This window comes from Ochotona princeps, chromosome 16 (genome assembly GCF_030435755.1).
Source record: "Ochotona princeps isolate mOchPri1 chromosome 16, mOchPri1.hap1, whole genome shotgun sequence".
NCBI lineage: Eukaryota > Metazoa > Chordata > Mammalia > Lagomorpha > Ochotonidae > Ochotona > Ochotona princeps.
Window position 1 is genome coordinate 9753324 of NC_080847.1, and position 23080 is coordinate 9776403.

Genomic DNA, 23080 nt, shown 5'->3' on the forward strand with positions numbered 1-23080 from the left:
CTTAAAAAAAAAAAAAGAATAGAGCACAGCACAGCTACCTGTCCACTGGGGTTAGGGCCAGGGCACTGGCAAAAGTAGGGAAGGCTCGCCTAAACCACTGTCCCACCTAGCCTGTCTCAACCCAGGAAGTAAAATCCCATTCCTTTACACTCAAAATAGGTATCGGCCAGCTCCCTGCTTGTGGCCTGGGAAAGCAGTCGAGGACGGCCCAGTGCATTGGGACCCTGCACCCGCGTGGGAGACCCGGAAGAGGTTCCTGGTTCCCGGCTTCGGATCGGCGCGCACCGGCCCGTTGCGGCTCACTTGGGGAGTGAATCATCGGACGGAAGATCTTCCTCTCTGTCTCTCCTCCTCTGTGTGTATCTGGCTGTAATAAAATGAACAAATCTTTTAAAAAAAAAAAATAGGTATCGGGAAGAAAGAATGAAGGCTAGAATTCAAAAACGGAGAAAACCTTGCAAGTGTGCATTGGCCGGGAATCGAACCCGGGCCTCCAGCGTGGCAGGCGAGAAGTCTACCACTGAACCACCAATGCAAACAGGCACAATTGTTCTTGCCGCCTCTCATGTCAGCAGCTGCACCGCGTCTGGTTGACTCCACACAGAGGGTCCTGGCTGACCCAGATCACTCCCGGATGCTTTGCAAAAACTTACCACCTCACAATGGGCCCCAGCCTCGCCAGGACACCACACCCCACTTCGTTCCCCGGTCTTCCTGGCCTGGCAGCTGCCCCTCTAGCTCTCCTGTCTCCTCTCACCCACACTGGCAGCGGCTCCCTGCCTGGTGCTGGCGCAAACTCTCACACCCTCGCCTGCCTCTCCCCGCCATGGGACACACCTTTGCAGAACAGGATGCTGCGAGGTGGGGACTGCGGCCTGAGAGTCTGGGATCTACGGTGGGACGGGGTGTGTGTCTCATTCTTTGTCCCAGAGCCCACGGCACGGGTGACATGGCTGGCCACCTGTCTAAGCCTGCCTGCCTACTGGCCTTCCTGGTGCTGTGCCCTGCATCTTGGGCCACTGCCCCCGCAAGGATGAAACGATCCCTATGGGCCCGGCACTGTAGCCTAGCAGCTAAAGTCCTCACTTTCAACGCTCGAGATCCCATATGGGTGCTAGTTCTAATCCGGCAGCTCGCTTCTCATTTAGTTCCTTGCTTGTGGCCTGGGAAAAGCAGTCAGCCCAATAAGCCATGGGACCCTGCATCCATGTGGAAGAGGCTACAGGTTCCTGGCTTCAGATTGGCTCAGCTCCAGTTCTCACAGCCACTTGGGGAGTGAACCTCCTCCTCTCTGTATATCTGACTTTCCAATAAAAGCTAATCAGTCTTTAAAAGAAAGAAAGGCTCCCACACCCCAACTGCAGCTTTGGGGTTTGACCCTTCCTTCGGCAGGCTGAGGATCGGCAGTGCCTCCTGGCTGGGGCACAGCAGCCGCTAGAGGCATGGAGGTTGTATGGGGGGCCTGCCAGAAGCCAGTGGGCCATTGTCCCCTTACTGCCACCTGCAAGCCGCCCCTTCTCAGAGGCCAGGCAGGGGGAGGGTGCTTTGCTGTGGTTACAGTCCCTGGGCAGGCCTTGGGGGGTTCCTCTCAGCAGGAATCCAGCGTTCTCAGTCTCCCCCACATCCAGCTGGGGGTTCTGCAGAGACCCCGGCCCTGGACAGTGACCCTCTCACTTTAGTCAGCAGCAGAAGCCACTGCAACCTGAACTACGAGCGGTACCGAGATGTCCCCTACAGGTGAGTGGGTCCCACCCTACAGTCCTCTGGGTGAACAAAGGTCTACAGGGGGAACACATTGGCCGGATTCCCGCGTCCCTGTCCTTGCAGGACGCATGAATGTGAGGACTGCCCCGCTCGTCAACCATGTGCCTGTCAAGATCCAAAGGACCCACAGGGACATTGCAGGCAAGGCCTCCACGGACAGCCACCTGCTGCCCCAGCTGACAAAGCGTGAGAGAGGGCACCCCACCCTGGCTGGCAACCCTAGGGTGGAGCTGGGTGGGCAGCTCTGCCCGCAGCCCATGCCCAGGGTGGGCACCAATCTTGGCCCTTCTCCCCACAGTCCCCACTACGGAGGAGCTGCACTCCCTCAGGCAGCAGCTGAGCCCGTGTGGACGGCCTGCTGCAGAGCCTGCAGGTCAGCCCAGCCCACGCTCTTCCAGGCCATTTCCAGCGATGCTGGAGAACCCTGCTTGCACTTCTGCTGGTCGGTAGGAGGACCCCTGCTGAATTCTTCTGTGGTTCCTGGGCTGTCCCATCACCCACACATAATTTCCGGAGGCAGCGTGCACTCCCCCACCCCTGAACCTGCTGATCTGGGGTCCGAGCGTCTCTCCAGGGCCAGCTGGGACCTCGGCTGACTGGTGCCTGTTTGCACAGAGATGTGAGGACTCCAGGTGTGGGAACACCCAGAGCCTGGGCAGGGGCAGACGGTGCCAAGCCAATTGCAGGCACAGAGCAGGTGGTAAGTGGTCCTGCTTGCGTTTGGGCCCCTGTGTGAGCAAAGGAGGGATGGCAGATCTGTCAAAGGCAGCTAGGACATCTCACAAAGACAGCAACACCCTGCTATTACCCTCTTCACCCTGGGCTCCCCTCGCCCACCTGCCCGGCTCTGCCCTCAGAGGGCCGGCTCCCCAGAGCATGCCTTCTTCTGCCTGGCTGCTCAGAAGTCCTGGGTCTCAGGGGGAGCCTGGGATGGCTGGGGGAGCCTGGTGCTCTCCTGGCCTGAGATCACTTGAACCACCCACCAGACCATGACAGCAGTACCTGGTGGGAACCCTCCCACACGGCTCCCAGGAGCTGGGGGAAATGCAGGCTGAGCAGAGACCAACAAGACAGACTATGGGTGGAGGTGGTTTCCACACAGTGGTCCCAGGCATCACCATCCCAACAGGAAACACTCTGGTTCCTACAGGTCCCCGCCCCGCCCCCCAAGCTGAGCTGAGCTGCCCGGCCTGACCCTGCAGGGGCCCCTTGGCTTCCAGTTTCTCACCCTGGTCTTCCGGCTGCCTTGGAACCCCGCTTCCTAGAAGCTTCTAAGCCAACAAGCTTAGGAGTTCATCGTGAGCTAGGGTGCAGAGAAGGGACCGAGTCCTATCCAAGGCCTCCCCTGCCGTCCTCCATTTGAGTTTCGGAGCCACATCCCTGCTATGGTCCACTGGCCAGGCCAGCTGCGCCCCACAACACAGCCACACTCTGCTTTCCTAGGGTCCCAAAACTGTCATGGTTGCACTTCAGCTGTCCTCCCCAAGCCACTTGGCCCAGGAGCCAGGGCAGGGGCCTCTTACTGAACTACTCTGACACTTGGCCACGGAAGGATGGCATCACTTCCAGCCAGAGCACACCCCCTCTGCAGCTCTCCAGGACCGAGTCGTCATCCTGCCCCAGCGCAGGGCCAAGAGTTGCAGGGAGGCTCTCCGAGCGCCCCAGGGACCCTTCTCTCATCCTGCTGCCACCTGGGGTGGAAGGAGGGCGACAGCTTGCGGAAAGCATCTGTAAGGGGGTCTTAACCCGTCTCTTTCCTCACGCGCGAGGCGGGGTTGCCTTGCGCCCTCTAACACCTGCGAGCCAAGGGGCATTACCCAGCTTAGTCTCCCAAATCCTGCACGAAGAACCACAACATAAACTGTTTTCAGATACAATATAAAAAAAATACGGGTGGGTGGGTGGGTGAAGGGGAGGTCTGTTGCTTTAGTCCAGATGCGAGAAGGCACAGCGCCTCTGTCCATCTTTGGGGAGTCCAGTGTGTGTGTGGGGGGGGTCACTGGCTGGCCCGCACACATGGGTCCGGCTCAAGTCCTTCCCTGGTACCTTCACGGCGATGGCAGCTGTAGGGCCAGCTCCTTCAATGTCGATTCCAGCACGACGGCCCAGCGCAGCGGTGCCGCGGGTCCCCACCTCCCTACGTTCGCTCCGGGGCTCCACTCTCTTGGTTTGGTGCAGTCTGTTTGGCGGCGGGCACCACGACCGGTCCTCGGGCTCCTGTCCACCCAGCTCTCCCCATGCCTCACGGCGGGGCAGCGCCACCCCTGCGGCGGGCGGCCCGCACCAGGCACTGCTGCAGCACGGGGTAGAGGCGCTGGCAGCCCTCGAGGCCCAGCCGCACGGCCTCGGCCCAGCTCTCGGTGGCGCAGCCCTCCCCGCTGCCCAGCACCCCGGCCACCTGATTGAGCACGGGCATGAGGGCGACCGTGAGGCCGGCGGCGGCGCGCTCCTCCTCGAGGCGCGTGGGGTCCAGCAGCCAGGGGCCCGCGGGCTCGGGCGCGCGGCTCAGGCCGCAGCCCACCACCAGGTCGTACATCTCGACGCCCGCGTCGGCCAGGGCGAGCGCGGAGGCCGTGAGCGCGGCGGCCAGGGCCGAGCCGCCGTCTTCCAGCAGCAGCGCCCACACCTCGAGCTGCGCGCGCGGGTAGCGGCTCAGGCGCACGGCCGGCGTGAGGGCTTCCTGCAGCGCCAGCGCCAGCTCCCGCTCCTCGCTGCCGCCCGGAGGCGCCCGGCGCCGGCGGCCCGCGAAGGGCGCCCGGCGGAAGTCGCACAGCAGCCGGCCACCGCCCGCGGCTCCGGCCGGGGCTCCCTCCACCTGGCGCGGGCCCGACACGGCGCACAGCACCTTGGTGTCCCCGGCTTCCAGGTAGGCCGAGCCCTTGGCCTGGCTCAGCAGCCCGGCGCGCGCGTACACAGGCCGCAGCCGCGTCGGGTCGCGGGCGGCGGGCGCCTCTGGTTTGTCGCCGACGGCGTAAAGCTGCGGCGGCTGCGACTCGTCGGGGCCGCGGATGCGGCGGTGGTCACCGGGCATGGCGGCCGCCTGGCGTGCTCACCGCTTCCGCCCGTCCTCCTGCCTCGCGCGCACTGGCTCTTCCGCCCGCTTAAAGACGCGCGCCCGCGCAAGGGCTGTCGGGAGAGTCGCCAAGTCGCGGCTGCACTGCCTCCTGGCGGCTTGGAGGGAGAACTGCCAGAGCCGCCGCAGCCTAGGGCCACCAGCCAGGCCCTACCCTAGGACAGACTCTTCCAGACTTCTGCAAATCGTAACTGTTCTAATTTTGCACTGACCTTGGCCTTGATCACGCCTATGCCCCTGGCTGACATTAACACTTGCATGAGGGATACAGTCTTATCTCCTGCGCAGGACCATGTAATCATCTTGTCACTATGCCCTTTGCCTGGTACATGCTCCTTGAAGACCAAGCCCTAGTACCCTCCACCTGTCTCCTCTCCTCCCTGCGGACACCCCGTCACTCCAGCATGCACCTGCTTTTCCTCCTCCCTGTTCTGTCAGCAACCAGTGACTTGGCCTTAAAGCTAGCCTGCTGGATCCAGAGGATATGAAATCAGTTGAAGCCAGCACAGGAAAGAAGTACCTTTATCCCCAATCCCCCTGCTGTTTTAGACTTGGGAGAAATGGACCTGGGGCACTCCAGGCCCTCTATCCTCATGGGTATCTTTGGGTCAAACAGGAATGATGGGGTAGGGAGAGGCAAGTGCTGTATCCACGGGCCTGACATGTCGGCTCAATGGCTAAATCCTCAGCTTGCATATACCAGGATCCCATATGGCACCATTTCACATTCTGGCTGCTTTACTTCCGATCCAGTTCCTTGTTGATCGCCTGAGAAGCAGCAGAGGATGGCCCAAAGCCTTGGGAGTCTGCACCCATATGGGAAACCTGGAAGTTCCTGGCTTTGGATCAGCTCAGCTGTGGCTGTTGTGGCCACTTGAGTAGTGAACCAGTGGATGGAAGATCTTTCTATCTCTCCTTCTCTTTGTAAATCTGATCTACCTTTCCAATAAAAATAAGAAGAGTTGTATCCTAAATACCTTCCACACCGGAGACCCCCTATGACCCCTGACCCCACATTAGCTAAGCTAACAGCATATGTGTGTGTGGGGGGGTTACGTGAACCTAGCAGGTGTCCTGCTGGAGCGTCTCTGCTCCCAGTGACCCCAGAGACCACACCCTCCACTTCCTCTCACTCCACTGCCCTCCAGGAACGTTCTGAGGTCCCCCCGGGCACCACTCCATCAGTTGTCAACTGGGACTAGCACCGTGTTGTACAGACCCTCAGGTGCCCAAGGGGCATCTGCTGGGAGTTAATGATCAGATGGCACCAAGTATTGCACATGGTCCTTTATTCTCTGCAGCAGAGTTCCCCCGAGCAGACCCAGTGGCCTCGGGCCGCCGGAGAACTGTCTGTGGATATGAGCTGGCTCCTGGGCTTTGGTTCTGGAAAGGCAGTGCCAGTGTGCAGGCCTCAGGGTAAGAACGCAGAGGGAGACTGAGTCAAGGGACAGCTCCCAGTGGGTTCCAATTACTGCTGGGCTAGGAGGACGGATGGGCTGTTTTAAGGTCCCACGATGTGGGAGTCTCTGTGGCAGATGGAGAGTTCTGGGCTAGACTGACGCAGATGGAGGGTGGGGGGAGGCGCTGCCCCTCAGTTCTTCACATCTCCCAGGCGGAGCTGGGCAAAGGAAGTGGCCAGCTGCAATGCCTCCTGCAGGCAGCCCACATTCTTGCCTGTGGCCTGGGCAGACATGTCCTTGCCACCGCCTTTGCCGTCCATCAGGCCTGACACCTGCTGTACCCACTCGCTGGCTTTGAGGCCCCGGTTGGCAGCATTCTGGAACACAGGAAGGAAGGGTGGTCAGGGCAGAGGATGGGATCAAGGGATGAACAGAGAGAAAGGGAACTGGTGGGAGAGCCATGACACCACTCCTGCCTTGGGCGATGCGGCTGGAGGCTGAGAACTCTACAGCGGTACAGGGAGCACCCAGTGGCCACTGCCAGGCCGGATCACAGCCAGGCAACACGTGTACAGTCAGACACATTCTCCAGTGAGAGTGAGGGCAGGGCACCGCTGGAGCGGACCCGCTTGCATCCGGGCTCACACACATACATGGGTTTCAGCAGACAAGCCCAGGTGACGCCCACCCTGGCAGGGGACGTGTGAGGCCGTGGCAGCTCTCACCTGGGGAACCTGGCACAAGCACGTGATCTTGCCGGCCTCGTTGTCCACCGTGAAGAGCATGGCGGACGTCTGCGGGGAGTGTGTCTTGAAGAGCTTCAGGGCTTCATTCAGGGCCTGAGGGAGGACTGGGGTCAGGTCCTTGAAGCAGCCCTCGAAGCATCCCAACCACCAGCTTGCTCTGTGGTTCAGCCCAACCTCAACCCAGATGGGGCCCTCGGAGCCTGCCAGCAGCCGGCAGAGGGCTGACCTTGGCCGAGGCGCCGCTCTCCATCTCCAGGATGACGAGCGGCTGGTTCGGGTTGCTGTCGATGAGCTGCTTCGTCTTCTCCAACACCTGCAAGAGGCCAGCCCGCACACAGGCTCAGGTCTGAGCCCAGGCATGGGGCTGCCCACCAGGGACACCCCAGGGCTCCTGGCCAGCCGGTTACGCGGCAGGACTCACCCGCTTCTGGACGTCCGCTTTGCTAGCGCGGTCCAGGTCGTCCATTATCTTCTTCAGGGACTTGAGCATCTCACGCAGCTCATCTTTCTGCCACTGGGGGATGACAGCGGTGGCCAGGACCTGGAACCACAACAGACCACCTGCACCTGGGGCACAAGGAGCTGGGCTGCGAAGCTCCGGCCCACTCACCCTTCTGGCTTGGAACCAGAGTCCTCCCTGACCAATGCCCAGGGAGAAAGAAAAAAAGCAAACACCAAGGCCTTTGGGGCCCCCGAGTACAGCGTGAGCCACTGCAGCAGCTGGGACAAGCTGCACAGGGGTGGGGCTCGCTTGAGGAACCTGCCCCTTACCAGGCTGGGAATGCGGCCTGTGGTGGGCTCACTGGAAGTCCCCCATACCAGTCCACACCAGACAGACTGGAGACAATGCCTTCCTGGGGGCCTTGCCCAGTGCCCACGCCTGCTGACAATGAGCCAGTCTGCCCGTTGCACTGGCAGTAGCAGGTAGGGTCCAGGGGTCTAGGGGTCGGGACCTGCCATGCCCCTCTGCGAGGCTATGGGACAGAGTCGGCCCCACAGCCCATGCCACACAGATCCAGGGTGCGGCTGGGTGGGTCCTGGCGGGCTGGGACGGAGGTCACGCCTCACCTCCCCAAGGTCAGCGATCTCCTTTTGCACGTCCTTGTTTGGCGTAGTCTGGGCCTTCACTTTGGCCTCCATGAGCGAGAGGGATTTCTTCAAGCTCTTGGCTTTCCTGAGGGCCTGCGAGGGGCACAGTCAGCTGTGAGCTCGGGCACAGGGAACTTCCCCATTAGCTTCCCTGTCTTGCTCGTGAACAACTATGCCAGCACCTGTGGCACCATGATGTTCCTTCCACCCAGGCAGCCTCACACCCCAGACAGGGGCCCCTTCCTCACCCGCCTGGCCAGCAGGGACTGCATGCTCGCTCAGGTTCCAGAAGTGGCTGACAACTGGGGGTCAGGGGCCCTTTGCATGCCCTGTGATCACCAATCCCGCACCCCCCCAGCTGTGGAACAAACTGTCACTCCCACCCCCACAGCAACTGTCCTTCCACTGTCTGCACCTTAGTTGAGGCACACAGCTGTTGGGGGACATGGACTAAGTGAGGCCACCTGAACTCTAGCACCACCATGGCCTCCGCTCCTATACACAGCTATGCCAGAGCTGAACTGGGACTGACTGCAGAAGAACAAGTGCAAGAGCAGGCTGTGGCTTGGCTGCTTGGGCCCCTGCACTCAGCTCCATCCCCGAGGCCCTGTGGGAAGTGATGAGCTAGGAAGAGGACAGCAGGGTAAAACCCTCACGATGGAACCCTGGTGGCTTCCTGGGAGACAGACCACGGCGATACAGAGCACGCTCCCTGTCTCTCGCCACGTGAGGTCTGGAACCAACCCAGGACTCTGTTCAACCAGGCCTGCTGGAGCCTGGACAGGGACCCTCTAGGACGGTGAGCAAACCAACCCTTTTTCCTTGAGGAAGTTAGGCTGCTGGGCATCCTGTTCTAGTGGTGGGAAAGTGACCAATAACAGGGTCAGGCACACTGGGGCAGTGGCGGCTTCCTTCTGCCAGGCCAGCAGGCGACCTGAAGACCTTGTAGGGGCATCAGCTACAGAACTGCAGGCCATTTTGACTCCCAGGCTCAGCTCCTGCTGCCTTGCTCAAACAACTCAAGGTAGTCCCACCTGCTCACCTTCTGGGCTTCGGCACCTGTGACCGCCACGATCCTCCTGATGCCCTTGGCAATCGCTTCTTCGGTCACAATCACAAAAGCTCCAGCATGACTTGAGTTCCGCAGGTGCCTGAAGAGAAGACACAAAGCGCGTGGCGGGGAGGAAGCTCAGAAGCCTCCATCCTGCCTGCTGGAAGCCACTGGCTGGGAGGCAATCTCTCCCAGGGATGCACTCAACAGGGAGCACTGGTGGGCCCATCATGGTTAAGGGACTTTCAGAATGTGGTTCTTGCTGAACAAGGACAAGAGATACAGGAGGAAAGGGTCGTGGAAGAAGCCCAACTCTCAGCATTGCCGCCTCAGCAGCAGCTTCCTATGTAAGACTGGGGAGAATGCGCCCTCGTGTGGCGGGTGCGGAAACCACATGAGGTGGAAACGCTGTGTTCCCCATTATCTGATACTGCCCTTAGGCTCTGTAAGCTTCTGGTTTTCCAATGGAGCAGAAGCCATCTTGTTGTATCTCTGCCTGCTAAGTGAGCAGTGGGAAGGACTATTTTTAAAATGTTAACATAACTCCTTAAACAGGTTTTACCCTTCAATTGTTCAGGAATCTCCAATGCTGCCTCCCACAGTCTGCAGGCTGCAAGGTCTAAGGCTGACTCCTGTTGCCTACAGTGTGACAACAGGTACTCAGGGTGCAGGCAGGACTCGGCTGACGGCTCCTCTCAGCTGGCCAGGGGCCTGGGATGCAACCGCGTGCTCCTGATCCATCTAGCCACGATTCCCTGCCTGCCTGAGGCCTGCCGGCCCCCATGGGCTCAGCCGTGACCTTGTGAATGTTCTCTGGGGACTGTCCAGACCATACAGATCTCCTCAGGGGCAGAGTGGAGGGGCATCACTCCCTACATGCTGCTCAGGCTGGCAAAGAGTGAGGTCAGGTGCCGGGGATGAATGGCAAGGGGCTGGCACTACACTGGGAGCTTGTTGAGAATGCCGGGGCCTTGCTGAATCCCAGCTTCCCAATGGCTCTTGGTTGGGATCAGCCCAGTGAACCAGAGCAGGTAGCTGTGTGATAAGCCATCACACTGTATCTTTCACCTCGTCCTCCTGGGAAGAACATTTGATCAAAAACCTGGAAAATCTTAACATCAGACACCAGAGGGCCCACTGCACTGAAACTGCTGAGGTTCTTGGAAACGCTCATTGGCAACTGCTGTATTTCCGGAGATTTCCCTGAGAGTCGTCTACCCAACTGCCCACAGCCCTGAAGAGTGACGTCAGATGAGCAGGAGAGCAGGAGACCCTGGCTACTGTGCTCATCCCACGGTACTCACGTTCCCCCACAGAACTCCACGGAGGTGAGGGAGCCAGCAGGCCCAGAGGGGTCCTCGAGGAGCTCGGACACTGGGACTCCGATGGACACAACCCGCACAGGGTCAGGGTAGGTCTCGTCAAACACAGCCCGCAGGCCCTGGATGGCTTTCGCTGCTGCCAAGGCACAGTCCTGGGTGTAGACAGGCTGCCACAGGAAGAACAGGAAAAAAAGTTGGGAAAGATCTTTGGAAAGGGAGCAGGAAGCTGCTGAGTGTGCAAGGAGGACGCCAGAGTTTGGGGGCTGTGACCTGCAGGTGCACCATGGAAAAACCAAGGGCAGCGCGCACTGGTTCTAATAAGCCGTGAACTAAACTGAATGTGGGTGGAAGTGCTAGAAGGGTTCTGCAGCCTTAGGAAGGGCGGTCCCAGGGCTCCCTCCTTGCCCGCCCTACAAAGCACTGTCTGGGAATCACTAAATCACTGCTTCAGAGCAGCCTACATGCAGGGCACAGTGTCGTACGGCGCAGCGAGAGCACTTAGGCACTGTGCCTCTGAGCAAAAAGTGGCGGGGCAGACAGGGGTGAGGCTCGTGACCCAAGATTCCACCCACCTTGGCTGCTTCAATCATCTCGTTAGCAATCTCCTCAACCTTCTTGATCTGCTGTGTGGACATGGCCCCCTTGGCAGTGAAGTCGAAGCGAAGGCGGTCAGGGGCAACGAGCGAGCCTTTCTGGTCGGCCGCCCCGAGCACCGAGCGCAACGCGAAGTTGAGAATGTGGGTAGCGGTGTGGTTGCTCATGACAGGTCTCCGTCGGGGCTGGAAAGAGTGGAGGCGGCTAGGGGAGGCCTGTGGCACAGCGCTGGGCATCCCCAGAACATGTCCACCCCTCTCCTCAGGTATTACAAGTTTCAGTTAGATACATGGCTGTCTGAGAGGGAAGGTTATTTCCCAGCATCCCTGGAAGCTCCCTGCGAACATGTGACCAAGTTCGGGTCAGGAACGTGACCTCCCTCCTCGCCTTCTTCCACGACCTGGAACAGGACCTGGCAAATGCTACCTATAGTCTGTTTTCATAAAAATTGTATGGAATGCAGGCATAGCCATCTGTTTACAGATAGTGTATGGCTGCTTACTCACTGAATAGCAGAGTTCAGTGACTGAAAGCACAGTCTACACAGCCAGAATTACTTATCTCTGGCAAAAGCGCCTGAACAGGGCCCGGCGGCGTGGCCTAGCGGCTAAAGTCCTCGCCTTGTACGCACCGGGATCCCATATGGGCGCCGGTTCTAATCCCGGCAGCTCCACTTCCCATCCAGCTCCCTGCTTGTGGCCTGGGAAAGCAGTCGAGGATGGCCCAAAGCCTTGGGACCTTGCATCCGCATGGGAGACCCGGGGGAATTTCCTGGCTCCTGGCTCCGGATCGGCACAGCACCGGCTGTTGCGCTCACTTGGGGAATGAATCATCAGACAGAAGATCTTCCTGTTTCTCCTCCTCTCTGTATATCTGACTTTGTAAGAAAAATAAATAAATCTTAAAAAAAAAAAAAAAGCACCTGAACAATGAAGCTGACACCTACTTCCCTGGGCACCAAGTCAACGACAACACCCCAGAAACGATGGTGGAACAAGCGAGGAAAAGTTGCACCCCAAGATTCAGTGTGGGCTTTTAGGTGCACAATATATTGCTGTCTTACTTGAAGTTTCTGTTATTGTTCTGTCACATGCAACAGAGGCAGGTTCTTAATCAGGACAGGATCCCTGTCGCCTAACATCTTGGAGGTTAGAAAAGAAACCCATAAAACCATGTTTACAGGAAGATTTCAAATGACATCACTTGTGAATTTCCTTGGGAACAGTGAACTCTTGGCCACATCTCTCACAATTCACAAAATGCACCAAAACACACTCCCGCACACCACTTCCTGCTTCAGCAAGGCATGTGAACGCCAAGGAGCTCCACTGGGGGGCGTCACTCACCTCATCAATGAAGAGCCGGACCTGGTCGCCCACCTTCAGGCTGCCGTACACGGTCCCGATGTGCAGCACGTAGCCTCCTCGCACCTGAGCGTTCTTCACGGTGAACTCGGTTTTCTAAGAGGAGCCAGGAGGACACCACTAAGTAAAGGGATATTTGAGAGAGATGTCTATTCTCTCTTATACATGTAAGTTAAGGAGCATCTTCCAGAATTCAACAGCCCTCCTCTAAGGAAGCTGACGGCTAGGAAAACGGGTTAACAACTCATCCTAGATCAAGTTCAGCAGGGCAGAGCTGCAGCTGGTTTCCCCAGATGTCTGCCCTTTGGAGAACTGCCTCTCCCTATTTGTCAGCAAACTATGCTAACCAAAGGTCAACCTCAGCACCCTGGCTGCGAGAATCCTCCTGGCAGGGCATCAGGTAGCCAGGAGGTGACTTGGAAATCCAAACAGCTCCCTCGGCCTCACACTCAGCCCAGCACTCTGCAGCATGGGGATGAGGCTCGCGCAGCCACGGGGCTCCAGGCCATGAGGAAGGAATAGCGGCTCACGTCCTCGCTGCTGTCGTCGGCCTTCACCAGGTAGCCTTCGTCGTAGATCTGCCCTCCTTGCTCGGCGTAGAAGCAGGTTCTGTCCAGCACCACTCCGCACTCCTGGCCGGTGGACACCTCTTCCACGAATGTTTTCTCCCTGCGCAGAGCCAGCACTGTCGCCACGGTGCTCTCAAACACTGCTCGGGGGGAGTGCACACAGTGGGGAAGATGGGGTCAGTGACTTCGGTCACACAGGCTGAGCTGACCCTTGCTGGATCTGATTTCTCACTCTTGTTCAGTCCCTAGGGTCTAACTGCTTTGGAAGCAAGCCCATTAGACACCACCAACGTACTTGTTAGCATGCTGGTTTTCCACCAGAGGGCGCTGCACTCAGTAGGATGACCAGTGGGCTCTAGACCTCAGGGTTTTCTGGGATAGCCTTTTATGATGGCCAAGTCCTAAGCAAACTGGGATGGCTCAGAGCTACTGTCAGAAACTTGGTGAGCCTCATCAAAGTAGTAAAAACTTCCCAGGTCCAAGGTTATTTCCTACAGAACGTATAGTATGCATCCTGTGGGCTTCCTTCAATGAATTTAGGGATGAGTGTCCCCTCTGCCAGGGTAAGAATTCAAAAAGATGTATTGCCTATTTTATTTGTCATTTGTGTGAACAGAAAGTACCTGATTTCTTATGTTACAGATGAAGGCTACGTGACACCTTCCTGAAAATGTTTCTATAACTTCCTACAAGCATAATCATTTCAAAATCTAAGAGTTAAAAAAATCAGCAGGCAACATGGCCATGAATTTCAGTGTCTAGCGTGAACTCCAACAGCACTACAGGAGAGGCTGCCAGCCATCTGCTAGGTCTTGACATTGGCCTCCTACAAGCCTTCAGTATGCGGCGAGCACAGTGACATACCATAGCTCCCGCTGGCGTCTGCATGATAATTGTACTTGGGGGAATCATCTGTGGCCTCCAGGCCCTTTGCCCGGAGCTCTTCGATAGCGTAGATGTCCAGCATGATGAGGTCTTCCCCGCCAGCTCCCTTGCCTTGTGATTTCAGCTGCCAGGGAGAGAAGCAAGTGTTAAGCCACCTTTAAGTAGAACAAGAAGAACTCTAACGAACCACACTTCTACACTAGTCCCTGTGGGAAGCTTTCCGACTGTGGTTCCCAGTCCCGCCACTAGAGGCATCTTGGGTACGCCTGTGCGGAGCGGCCCTCTAGCGCACTATGGGAAGGTAAGTGCATCCAGGCCGCAGGCACGAAAACCAACAGTATTCACAAACCATCCCCAGTCGAGAACTGCTGGTCCAGAGATGAAAGAATTTTAAAGTCTTGCACAAAACCAACTTCATGCTTGCTTCCCAGCATCCTGCCTTGGCAGGCATCAGGATTCCTGCTCATTCCCCAAATTCCTTACCTGGGCTAGCTTCCTCTCCTCCTCGAAGCCATCCATGTCCACCACCAGGCCCTTCTCCTCGGCGATCAGGCCAGTGAGATCCACCGGGAAGCCATACGTGTCATAGAGCAGCCAGGCAGTATCTCCTGCAGGGTACAAAGCAACTGGGTCAAAATGGGAACAGCTGACCCCCTCTTTTCCACATCAAGCCCTCCGAGGGGGCTGCTGGGAGTGGCTGGGGGCCTGAAAGACAAGGCGAGCTAGCATGGGTCCCTTGTGCCTGTCAGAACGTCCATCCAATCTTTTGTAACTGACCTGGAGAAAGCTTAAGAAATTGTAAGGTCTGTTTTACATCTGAACACTAGTTACGTTCAACTTGTGCAAAACCCATCAGGTTTTCCCCTTATACATTAGACTGCAATTAAAAAGCAATACTGCAAGTTCAGTTTCCCACTGGCAAAAAATAAAGCAAGTGGTAACACAATATACACCAGTGCTCCCATCTTGGCTTGAAAAGTACACAGACATCCACATGCATTTGTGTGCAAACACAGGAAAATTCTGATGGCTATACTCCAAATCCTCTTTTTTCCTTTTTTTTTTTCATACCTCAAATCTTAGGAGCTGTTGCATCTGAAATGTGAGTGTGGGGAAGAGATTTTTTCACATTTTTGCTTCTGCCTTTTTGAATGCTTTACTGAAATAATGTGTCATTTATCATTTTACTCTTAAGTCCCAACTGACAGCAGAAGCAGTTGGGTCGAGCTATCCAAGTTTGAGAAACAAGGGACTCAGTGGGCAGGCTGTGAAAAGAGGCGTGCCTTTCCAGCAGCAGACAGAGAGAGGGCCAAAGTGGGCCTTACCCGGAATGATCTTGCAGTCTCCCAAGCTCTGTATTTTCCTGTCCAGGATGCGGCGCCCTCTACTGAGAGTCTTGAGGAACTGCATCTCTTCTTCATTAATGATGTCTTTGACCAAGTCTGGGTCCTTCTTAAGCTCAGGAAATGCGTCCCCCTGACCAGAGACACCGGCATGGCACCCAGTGAAGTCAGGTACTAGTCCATGATTCCGCTTAAAAATGCCCACCGACACTTAACAAGCCCCCTCCTGTCCTTCTTCGAGCACTGCTTTCGCATTGAAGAGCCAAGAAGGGGCAAGTACCTACCAGGGACTGGACGACAACATCTACCAATGTAGCAAAGAAACCCCTGCTGGCATTGAGCTTCTCGTGGGAGTATCGAACAGCCCGGCGAAGAATCCGTCTCAGCACATACCTGCAAGACGCGGAACAATCCCAGCTGGAGGCTTTGCTGAGCCTTCTACTGACTTCTAGCCAGAGAATTCTCTTTCAGAGACTTTTCTTAAATCCTAAACCTGCTTCTTTTTGCATTCTCCAAGATCATTAAGATTAATCCCAGCACATGCGTCAGTAACATACCCGCAAATACAGGTGACAGATTGCCCAGGACCAACTCTGGTCTGTGTCCTCCCCACGTTTGGCTGCCCAAAGGGAGTACAGACAGGATGTCCTAGACCCTAGCCGTCAGTAACTGGGGTCCCAGGAATCATCACTACTTGTCCCTACCCTGTCCCTGCCATTATCCCCCCACAAAACCTTAAATACAGTCCTTAGCATCTTGTATTTAAACTGGGAACTCACTAACATAAGCTGAATCTTCTTTTGTCACTTAGAAAAGGTGGAGGGGAGTAAAAGAGTCCCCCACTACCCTGAACAAAGGCGACAGTAACAAAGCACGGCTCTCAGTCCCACAGTCCCAACAGTCATGGGGTCACTATAAGCAGTGTTCACTGCGTAGCATACTTACCCCCTCCCTGTGTTGTCAGGCCGGCCGCCATCGGCCAGAGCCACCGTGATGGTTCGGGCGTGGTCAGCTAGCACCCGGTAGGCCATGTCAATGCCATCCACATCGTCCACACCAACTTTCCCAGTGTATGGTCGGGCACCTGTGCCCTACAACAGAGACCAGCGGGAGACAGCCCATGGGGAGGCTGGCCCCATGGTGGTTCCTGACCCAGGGGACTCCCAGGGCACAAGCATCTCGCCAGATCCTATAGCCAACCCTCCAAGCAAGGTAACAGGAAGGGCAGTCAAAAGCCTCCATCCAGGGCCCGGCACTGTGGCCTAGCGGCTTAAGTCCTTGCCTTGAACGCACCGGGATCCCATATGGGCGCCGGTTCTAATCCCGGCAGCTCCACTTCCCATCCAGCTCCCTGCTTGTGGCCTGGGAAAGCAGTCGAGGACGGCCCAATGCATTGGGACACCACACCCGCGTGGGAGATCGGCGCAGCACCGGCCGTTGCGGCTCACTTGGGGAGTGAATCATTGGATGGAAGATCTTCCTCTCTGTCTCTCCTCCTCTCTGTACATCTGATTTTGTAATGAAATAAATAAATCTTTAAAAAAAAAAGCCTCCATTCCAGACCCCTACACTGCCTTCTGCCTGCAGCCTCACGCTACCAACAACGAGGCAGGCAGGCAGACAGGGATGGGGACCCTCAGTTGGCCAAAGACAAGGTCATTGCATCTTTGACATCACTGCTAAGAATTCTAGCTAGAAATTCTGCAAAATTTTAGAGTGTTTCCAACAGGACCGATACCTTCTGAATGGCTTCAAAATATGGCATGAACAGGTCCGTGTCATAGTTGGACATCTTGTTCTGCAGCACGGACACCAGCCGCTCCAGGCCCATGCCTGTGTCGATGCTTTTCTTGGGAAGGGGTTTCAGAACACCATCAGCCTCCCTGTAGGATCCAGAGGAAAAGGAAGCTGCAGCGGGGCCTCCGGCTCCCACCTCTCTGGCTCCTGGGGACGGGTTAAAACCCACTGGTGTGACACAGGATGCAGGCAGCGACTGCTGGCTACATGCCTCTGCCTTGTTTTGGTGGGAATAGGGAAGTGGAGGGAGCAGTGACAAATGAGGCAAGTCTCAAGGAAGCGAGCTTTAAAGCAGCAGGCTGAATGAAAGCCAGAATGGCACTACAGGAGCAGCCTCCGGAAAAGAGTGTGTGACATCAGACGAGTCTGTGAAAGAGTAAGTCAGGCTCTGTCCCTGAGACCAGAGGAGAAAGCTGTTAATCAGGGTGCTTCCAAAGCTGCTGTACTGACTCCCTGAGAGGAGGCACCCACAGGCGCCTTCAGAAGGGAACCCTGTCATGCTGACTTGCTCTTTCTCAGACACCAAAAGGAAGGGTCTGTGCTGGGCAGGAAGGGAGAAAGACCAAGGCCACCTGTTATACTGGATAAACACCAGGTTCCAGATCTCCAGCACGTTGGGGTCATCCTGGTTGACCAGATGCGCAGCGTCCCGACCACCAATCCGATCATAATGGATCTCACTGCAGGGACCACACGGGCCCGTGTCACCCATCTCCCAGAAGTTATCTTTCATGTTGCCAGGGAGGATCCTGCTGTCATCCAGGCTGCACATACAGGGAAGATAAGCCAGGTAGAGTTCTGACAAGTATTCTGTCCAGACTTGCCCCCACGAAAGAGATCCTTACGATTTACCATAATAGGAGCCCCAGTCTTGGCAATTACCAATGCTAAGTCCGTACAAGGAACCTGCTAAACAAACAGAACTCAACTCTTCTCAAGAACGACTACTGGAGAGGGGTCAGAGGCTAAGCCCGTGCTTGTGACAGCTAGCCAGCATCCCATACGGCAGTGCCATGTTCAATTCCAGCTGCCAGTATTGCCCCAGCACAGCCTCAAATCTGTGGAAGGCATGTGAGAAGTGAACCACTAGGTAAGAACTCTTTCTCTCCCTCAAATCTGTCACAATCCTGTTTGAAGTCACTGAATTTGCAGAAAACAAGCTTTCATAGGAAGAATATCACACACATTCACATAGATACAGAAATATACGGGCCTGGGGAACTTCTCTGCATTATCAAACTATCAATGACAATTCACTTTAGCACTCTTGTATCTCCTATTTTCTGTGATTTCACAGTTTGAAATTTTACAGCATATGCATTAGATGAACAATTTTTAAAAATACGTAAGACCCCCACCTGAGCACTGAGGCATTAAGTCCCCACCTGTGAGCACTTCATTCCTCATATCCTGAGCAAGTGAGTTGTGTCCTTACCCCAAATTCTGCCAGATCTGTTTGCATTCCAAATCCGGTTCTAAACCTGCTGCTTCATCCCCACCAAAGTAAGTCACGTAGAGTCTTTCAATGGGAATGCCAAACTCCTGGGTGAGAAGCTCTAAGGCCATCTTACATGCCAATTCCTACAAAAAAAAAAAGGATGTGGAACATGAAGAAGCTAGAATCTACTTTGTGTGAGTAGAAAAGACAAAACCCTGAGAAAAGATTCAAAAACTGTCTTCATTATAAACCCAACCATGCTCAAGGTTAATTTGTCTCAGAAACGTAATATCAAATCCAGTATGAAAATGAAGCGTTGAATAACAAGTGCTCCTTCCAGCAAATCTTAGCATTCGTAATGTCCTTTGCTCCTGACCCTCCTGGATAACACTCCAGATTTCCAAAACAAGCAGATTGGCACCCATGTTCCCAATGGAAATGCTCATTTTACTCCACACCCCACTGGTTCTCCTGCTCTGTACTTACCTTGAAGTAATCTCCAAAAGACCAAGAGCCCAGCATCTCAAAGAAGGTGTGATGGTAAACGTCCTTGCCCACGTCATCCAGGTCATTGTGCTTGCCCCCAGCTCGGATGCATTTCTGGGTATTGGCAGCTCGGCTCAGCTTTGCCATGGGGTGAGATGGGTCAATGGTGTTCAGGAAGATAGGCTTGAACTGAACATGGAAATAGAAAAGTTCAAGGTTTTTTTCTTAAAAAATTATTTATTTTTATTGGAAAGGCAGATATACAGAGAAGAGACAGAGAGGAAGATCGTCTCTGTCTCATGATTCACTCCCCAAGTGACTGTAATAGCTGGAGCTGAGCCAATCTGAAGCCAGGAGCCAGGATCCTCTTCCCCCGGGTCTCCTACACAGGTGCAGGGTTCCAAGGCATTGGGCCATCCTTGACTGCTTTCCCAGGCCACAAGCAGGGAGCTGGATGGGAAGCGGGGCTGCCAGGATTAGAACTGGCACCCATATGGGATCCCGGTGCATTCAAAACGAGGACTTTAGCTGCTAGGCTACTGTGCTGGGTCCGGAAAAGTTCAACTTTTACAGAGCTTCGGGTTATGGTTGGTGGCCACAAGGTGGCAGGAGGAGGGACCACATGCAAACTAAGTTTAGGATCCAGTGAACCTGCAATGTAGACGCAGGCTTGAGAGGATGTAGAAGCAGCTGACTGCAGAGCAGCTTCTTCCTGGAACCCAGGGCACAAGTAGGCAACTACATGGGAAATGGAGCAGCCAGGACATGAACCAGTGCCTATATGGGAGTTAGTGCATTAAGGTGGAAGATTAGCCAGTTGAGCCATTGCATTGGCCCCAATCGCTGCGCTTTTAAAATAGAGTTAATAAAATGTAAAATAAAATAAAATAAATAAAGTTGCTTGGGACACCACATCCCATATTGGAGTGGCATCTTGAGTCCAGGACTTTCAATCCAGCTTGCTGCCAGCACACCATGTGAGGGGTGGGGGTGAGGGGTAAGGAGGCAGCAGATGAAGGCTCAAGGGCTTGGCCTTTGCTATCCATGTGGGAGACGTGGATGGAGTTCCTGGCTCCCAGCTTCAACCCTGATCTATTACAGGTATTTTCTGACTGAACCAACAGAACAGTCAGAAGATCTTCTTTCTGTCTCCTTTTCTCTGTTATACTGCCTCTAAGCAGATGAAAAAATAAAAACGCTTACCTGGTTCATGCCCGCATTGGCAAAGAGCAAAGTAGGGTCATCCAGCGGGATGGTGGCGGATGAATGAACATAGGTGTGCTCATGTCTCTTGAAGAAATCTATAAATCGCTGCCGGATTTCACTTGCCGTTAGGACGAAATTCATCTTGAAAGTCAGCTGAAAGAACTAGCTGGAAGGGGGGGGAAAATGGAAAAAAATTAGAAGGTAGGCATTGCACAAGACTCCCAGCTTCTCAAGCCAAGTAAGCTGTTTGGTCCTAAAACTATGTTGTAATGTCCAAGGTCAAAGTTGTCATCAACTCAGAATATCCAGCAGACAGCAGTACCCTCAATCCTTCCGTCCCATACTAGCCTCAGCAGGCTCAATGCAACAGTGCACCAAGAGAGCGGGTTTATTCACACACTCATCCACTTAACAAACACCTCCTGTGTATCAGGCTTTAGGCTGGGAATTAGAAAACAGTCACAGTGGCCAGCATTGTGGCAACGGGCCTACAGTGCTGGAGTCCCATTTGGGCACTGGTTCATGTCCCAGCAGTTCCACTTCCAAGCTAATGGCCTAAGAGCCTAGGCCCCTGCTACCCAGGCAGAAGACCTAGAAGAAGCTCCTGGGCTAGGCCCGGCCAAGCCCGGACTGTTGCGGCCATCTGGGGGGAATAAACCACCATATGGAAGATTTCTTTCTCTGTGTAACTCTTTCAACAAGTTAATTAATAAAGCTTTTAAAAAAGAGAAAATGTAGTCACAGATTTTTTTTTTTTTAAAGATTTATTCATTTTATTACAGTCAGATATACAGAGAGGAGAGACAGAGAGGAAGATCTTCCGTCCGATGATTCACTCCCCAAGTGAGCCGCAACGGGCCGGTGCGCGCCGATCTGAAGCCGGGAACCAGGAACCAGGAACCTCTTCCAGGTTTCCCACGCGGGTGCAGGGTCCCAAAGCTTTGGGCCGTCCTCGACTGCCTTCCCAGGCCACAAGCAGGGAGCTGGCTGGGAAGTGGAGCTGCCGGGATTAGAACCGGCGCCCATATGGGATCCGGGGCGTTCAAGGCGAGGACTTTAGCCGCTAGGCCACGCTGCCGGGCCCAGTCACAGATTTCTTTAGATTATTTTCAAAGATTAATAGGGGATAAAGAAAAAGAAGAGTTTTCTTCCACAAGTTTATACACCAGATGGCTGCCAACGGCCAGCTCTGGCCAGGCTGATCTTGCATTCAAAAGTGGGTCAGCTTAACCTGGCACATAACCCGTTCAGTTCACCAACATAAGGAGGGCCTGCCCAATGATCTGTGAAGATCTTTTTAGCTCTCTTCACTGTACCAACTCCCTTATCTCTCAGGCCAGCATCCTTTACATTTGACGTGGTGCCTTGGTGGGGCCTGTGTTGACAGCAGGGCATGTGGGAATGCAGCTATCTGTACGAGGGAGGGAGGGTGCCTGCAGGGAGCAGGGCGTTTGTGATACAGTGGGTGAACCCCCGCCTGCAACACCAGCATCTCATGGGGGTGCCCATAGAGTCTTGCCTGCTCTAACTTACAACAGGGCTCTCTGTTAATCACCTGGGAAAACCAGTGCTCCAGGAGGACTGCCCAAGTGTTTGGGATCCTGACACACACACAGGAGACCTCGATGAAGATCCTAACTCCTAGGTTCAGTATTGGGCCAGTTACCGGCTGTTGCAGCCATCTGGGGAGTATACCAACAGATGTAAGATCTGTCTCTCTTTCTCTGTAACACTTTCGAATAAATTAAGAAGTTTTCCATTTTTGCTGACTCACTCAACACAATGAATAGTCTATGGTCTAGGGAAGACACACAGAATCACAGAGATGCACATAAGGTTTTAGGCGAGAAGCCCTACGGAGCCCTATGGAGGCTGCGGCTATTCAAAGCTGTGTCCCCAGCCTCACCACCCATTCATCGACTCAACGTAAATCTACCAGAAGGTACCAAGGCCAGCAGGACCTGGCAAGTCCTGGGGATTCTCAAACCACACTGGTGGCAGTTGCGGGGCCTTTTCAGGAAAGTTTGCCAGGGAACCCTGTCAGCCTTACCCTCATTCCTTTCCCTTCTCAATTCCTCAATTGTGATACCCCTGGTTCCAAAGAAAACTTATTTCTCTCTTCATAATCTTCTGATGCCTGGTTAATGCCCAGTGCTTTCCAGTGGGAATCAAGACCGGTAGGGGGAATTTGCCACAACGCTGTTCCCTCAGTACACCCTATTTCATGGTCCGAATGAACTCTCATACAACATGGTAGCATAGACCCTCTGGACAGGTAACGGTTAATTCTTTAAGAATTTAGGGAATGGCTGATAGCGGGTCTCCACCTTTTTTGGTCGCTTTATCCACTCCTCACACACACACACACACACACACACACCTCTGCCCCCGGAGATATTAAAAACCTCAGCTATGAGCGGGTCCCGGAAGGCAACGGTGATCCTCTCAAGGTCGCGATCCTCAGCAAGTCCACCCACGGCCGCTTCGCCCCCAGCACGCCAGCAGAGCTGAGAAACCCGGCTCGTGGCTCGGCTCTCCGGCCCCAGCCCGGGTGCCTCCTCGGGCCGCGTGGGGCCTGAGCCCGGCGTCCCCTTACGGCCGCCGCACCTTCGACCCAAGCTCCTGGCTCAGCCGACCTCACAGCGCCGCAGAGCTTTTGGGGGAATCGCTGCCCTAACTTCCCCTCCAGATGCCGCCCCTCTCCCCGTCCGCCAGCACGGAGCGGTTACCTGCTCCACAGACGCGCAGTTCGTCCCCACCCCAGTCCACTACCCGGTTGCCACCGGCCCCTCCAGGCCCAATCAGAACGCTCCAAAGGAAGCGCCCGCCCCTCCCGAGATATGATTGGCCGAAGAACATGCCATTCCAATTGAACACGAATCAACGTATTGGTCTCTTTCTGATGGACAGCCTATCTAAATAGGCTGATGCAATGGCGGGGAAAGGCGCATCA

At 55.2% G+C, this 23080-nt stretch overlaps 2 protein-coding genes and 1 non-coding gene across 4 annotated transcripts; all 3 read right to left on the reverse strand.

Annotated features, from left to right (window-relative positions):
* Window positions 1-464: 464 nt before the first annotated feature.
* On the reverse strand, window positions 465-535 carry TRNAG-GCC (transfer RNA glycine (anticodon GCC)). The gene has a single exon. It is a non-coding gene; the product is annotated as a tRNA-Gly (tRNA).
* A 3314-nt stretch (window positions 536-3849) lies between these two features.
* On the reverse strand, window positions 3850-4940 carry EXOSC6 (exosome component 6). Its single transcript, XM_058675000.1, has one exon. The coding sequence runs from the start codon at window positions 4793-4795 to the stop codon at window positions 4007-4009; it is 789 nt and encodes a 262-aa protein (XP_058530983.1). The 5' UTR covers window positions 4796-4940; the 3' UTR covers window positions 3850-4006.
* A 1488-nt stretch (window positions 4941-6428) lies between these two features.
* Window positions 6429-22922, reverse strand: AARS1 (alanyl-tRNA synthetase 1). 2 transcript variants are annotated; one of them, XM_004584024.3, is made up of 21 exons: window positions 22857-22922; window positions 20125-20293; window positions 18922-19110; window positions 18433-18578; window positions 17570-17761; window positions 16939-17083; window positions 16146-16291; window positions 15485-15593; window positions 15183-15333; window positions 14341-14465; window positions 13837-13981; window positions 12934-13112; window positions 12386-12499; window positions 11018-11224; window positions 10428-10612; window positions 9115-9223; window positions 8052-8165; window positions 7405-7524; window positions 7210-7296; window positions 6963-7076; window positions 6429-6614 (listed from the first exon to the last, which is right to left on the reverse strand). In XM_004584024.3, exons 2-21 carry the CDS (start codon window positions 20266-20268, stop codon window positions 6429-6431), a joined length of 2907 nt encoding a protein of 968 aa, XP_004584081.2. In that variant the 5' UTR covers window positions 20269-20293; window positions 22857-22922. The 2 variants fall into 2 exon arrangements, with proteins under 2 accessions (XP_004584081.2, XP_058530976.1); XM_058674993.1 differs by lacking the exon at window positions 22857-22922 and adding an exon at window positions 22533-22765.
* Between the last annotated feature and the right edge of the window lie 158 nt (window positions 22923-23080).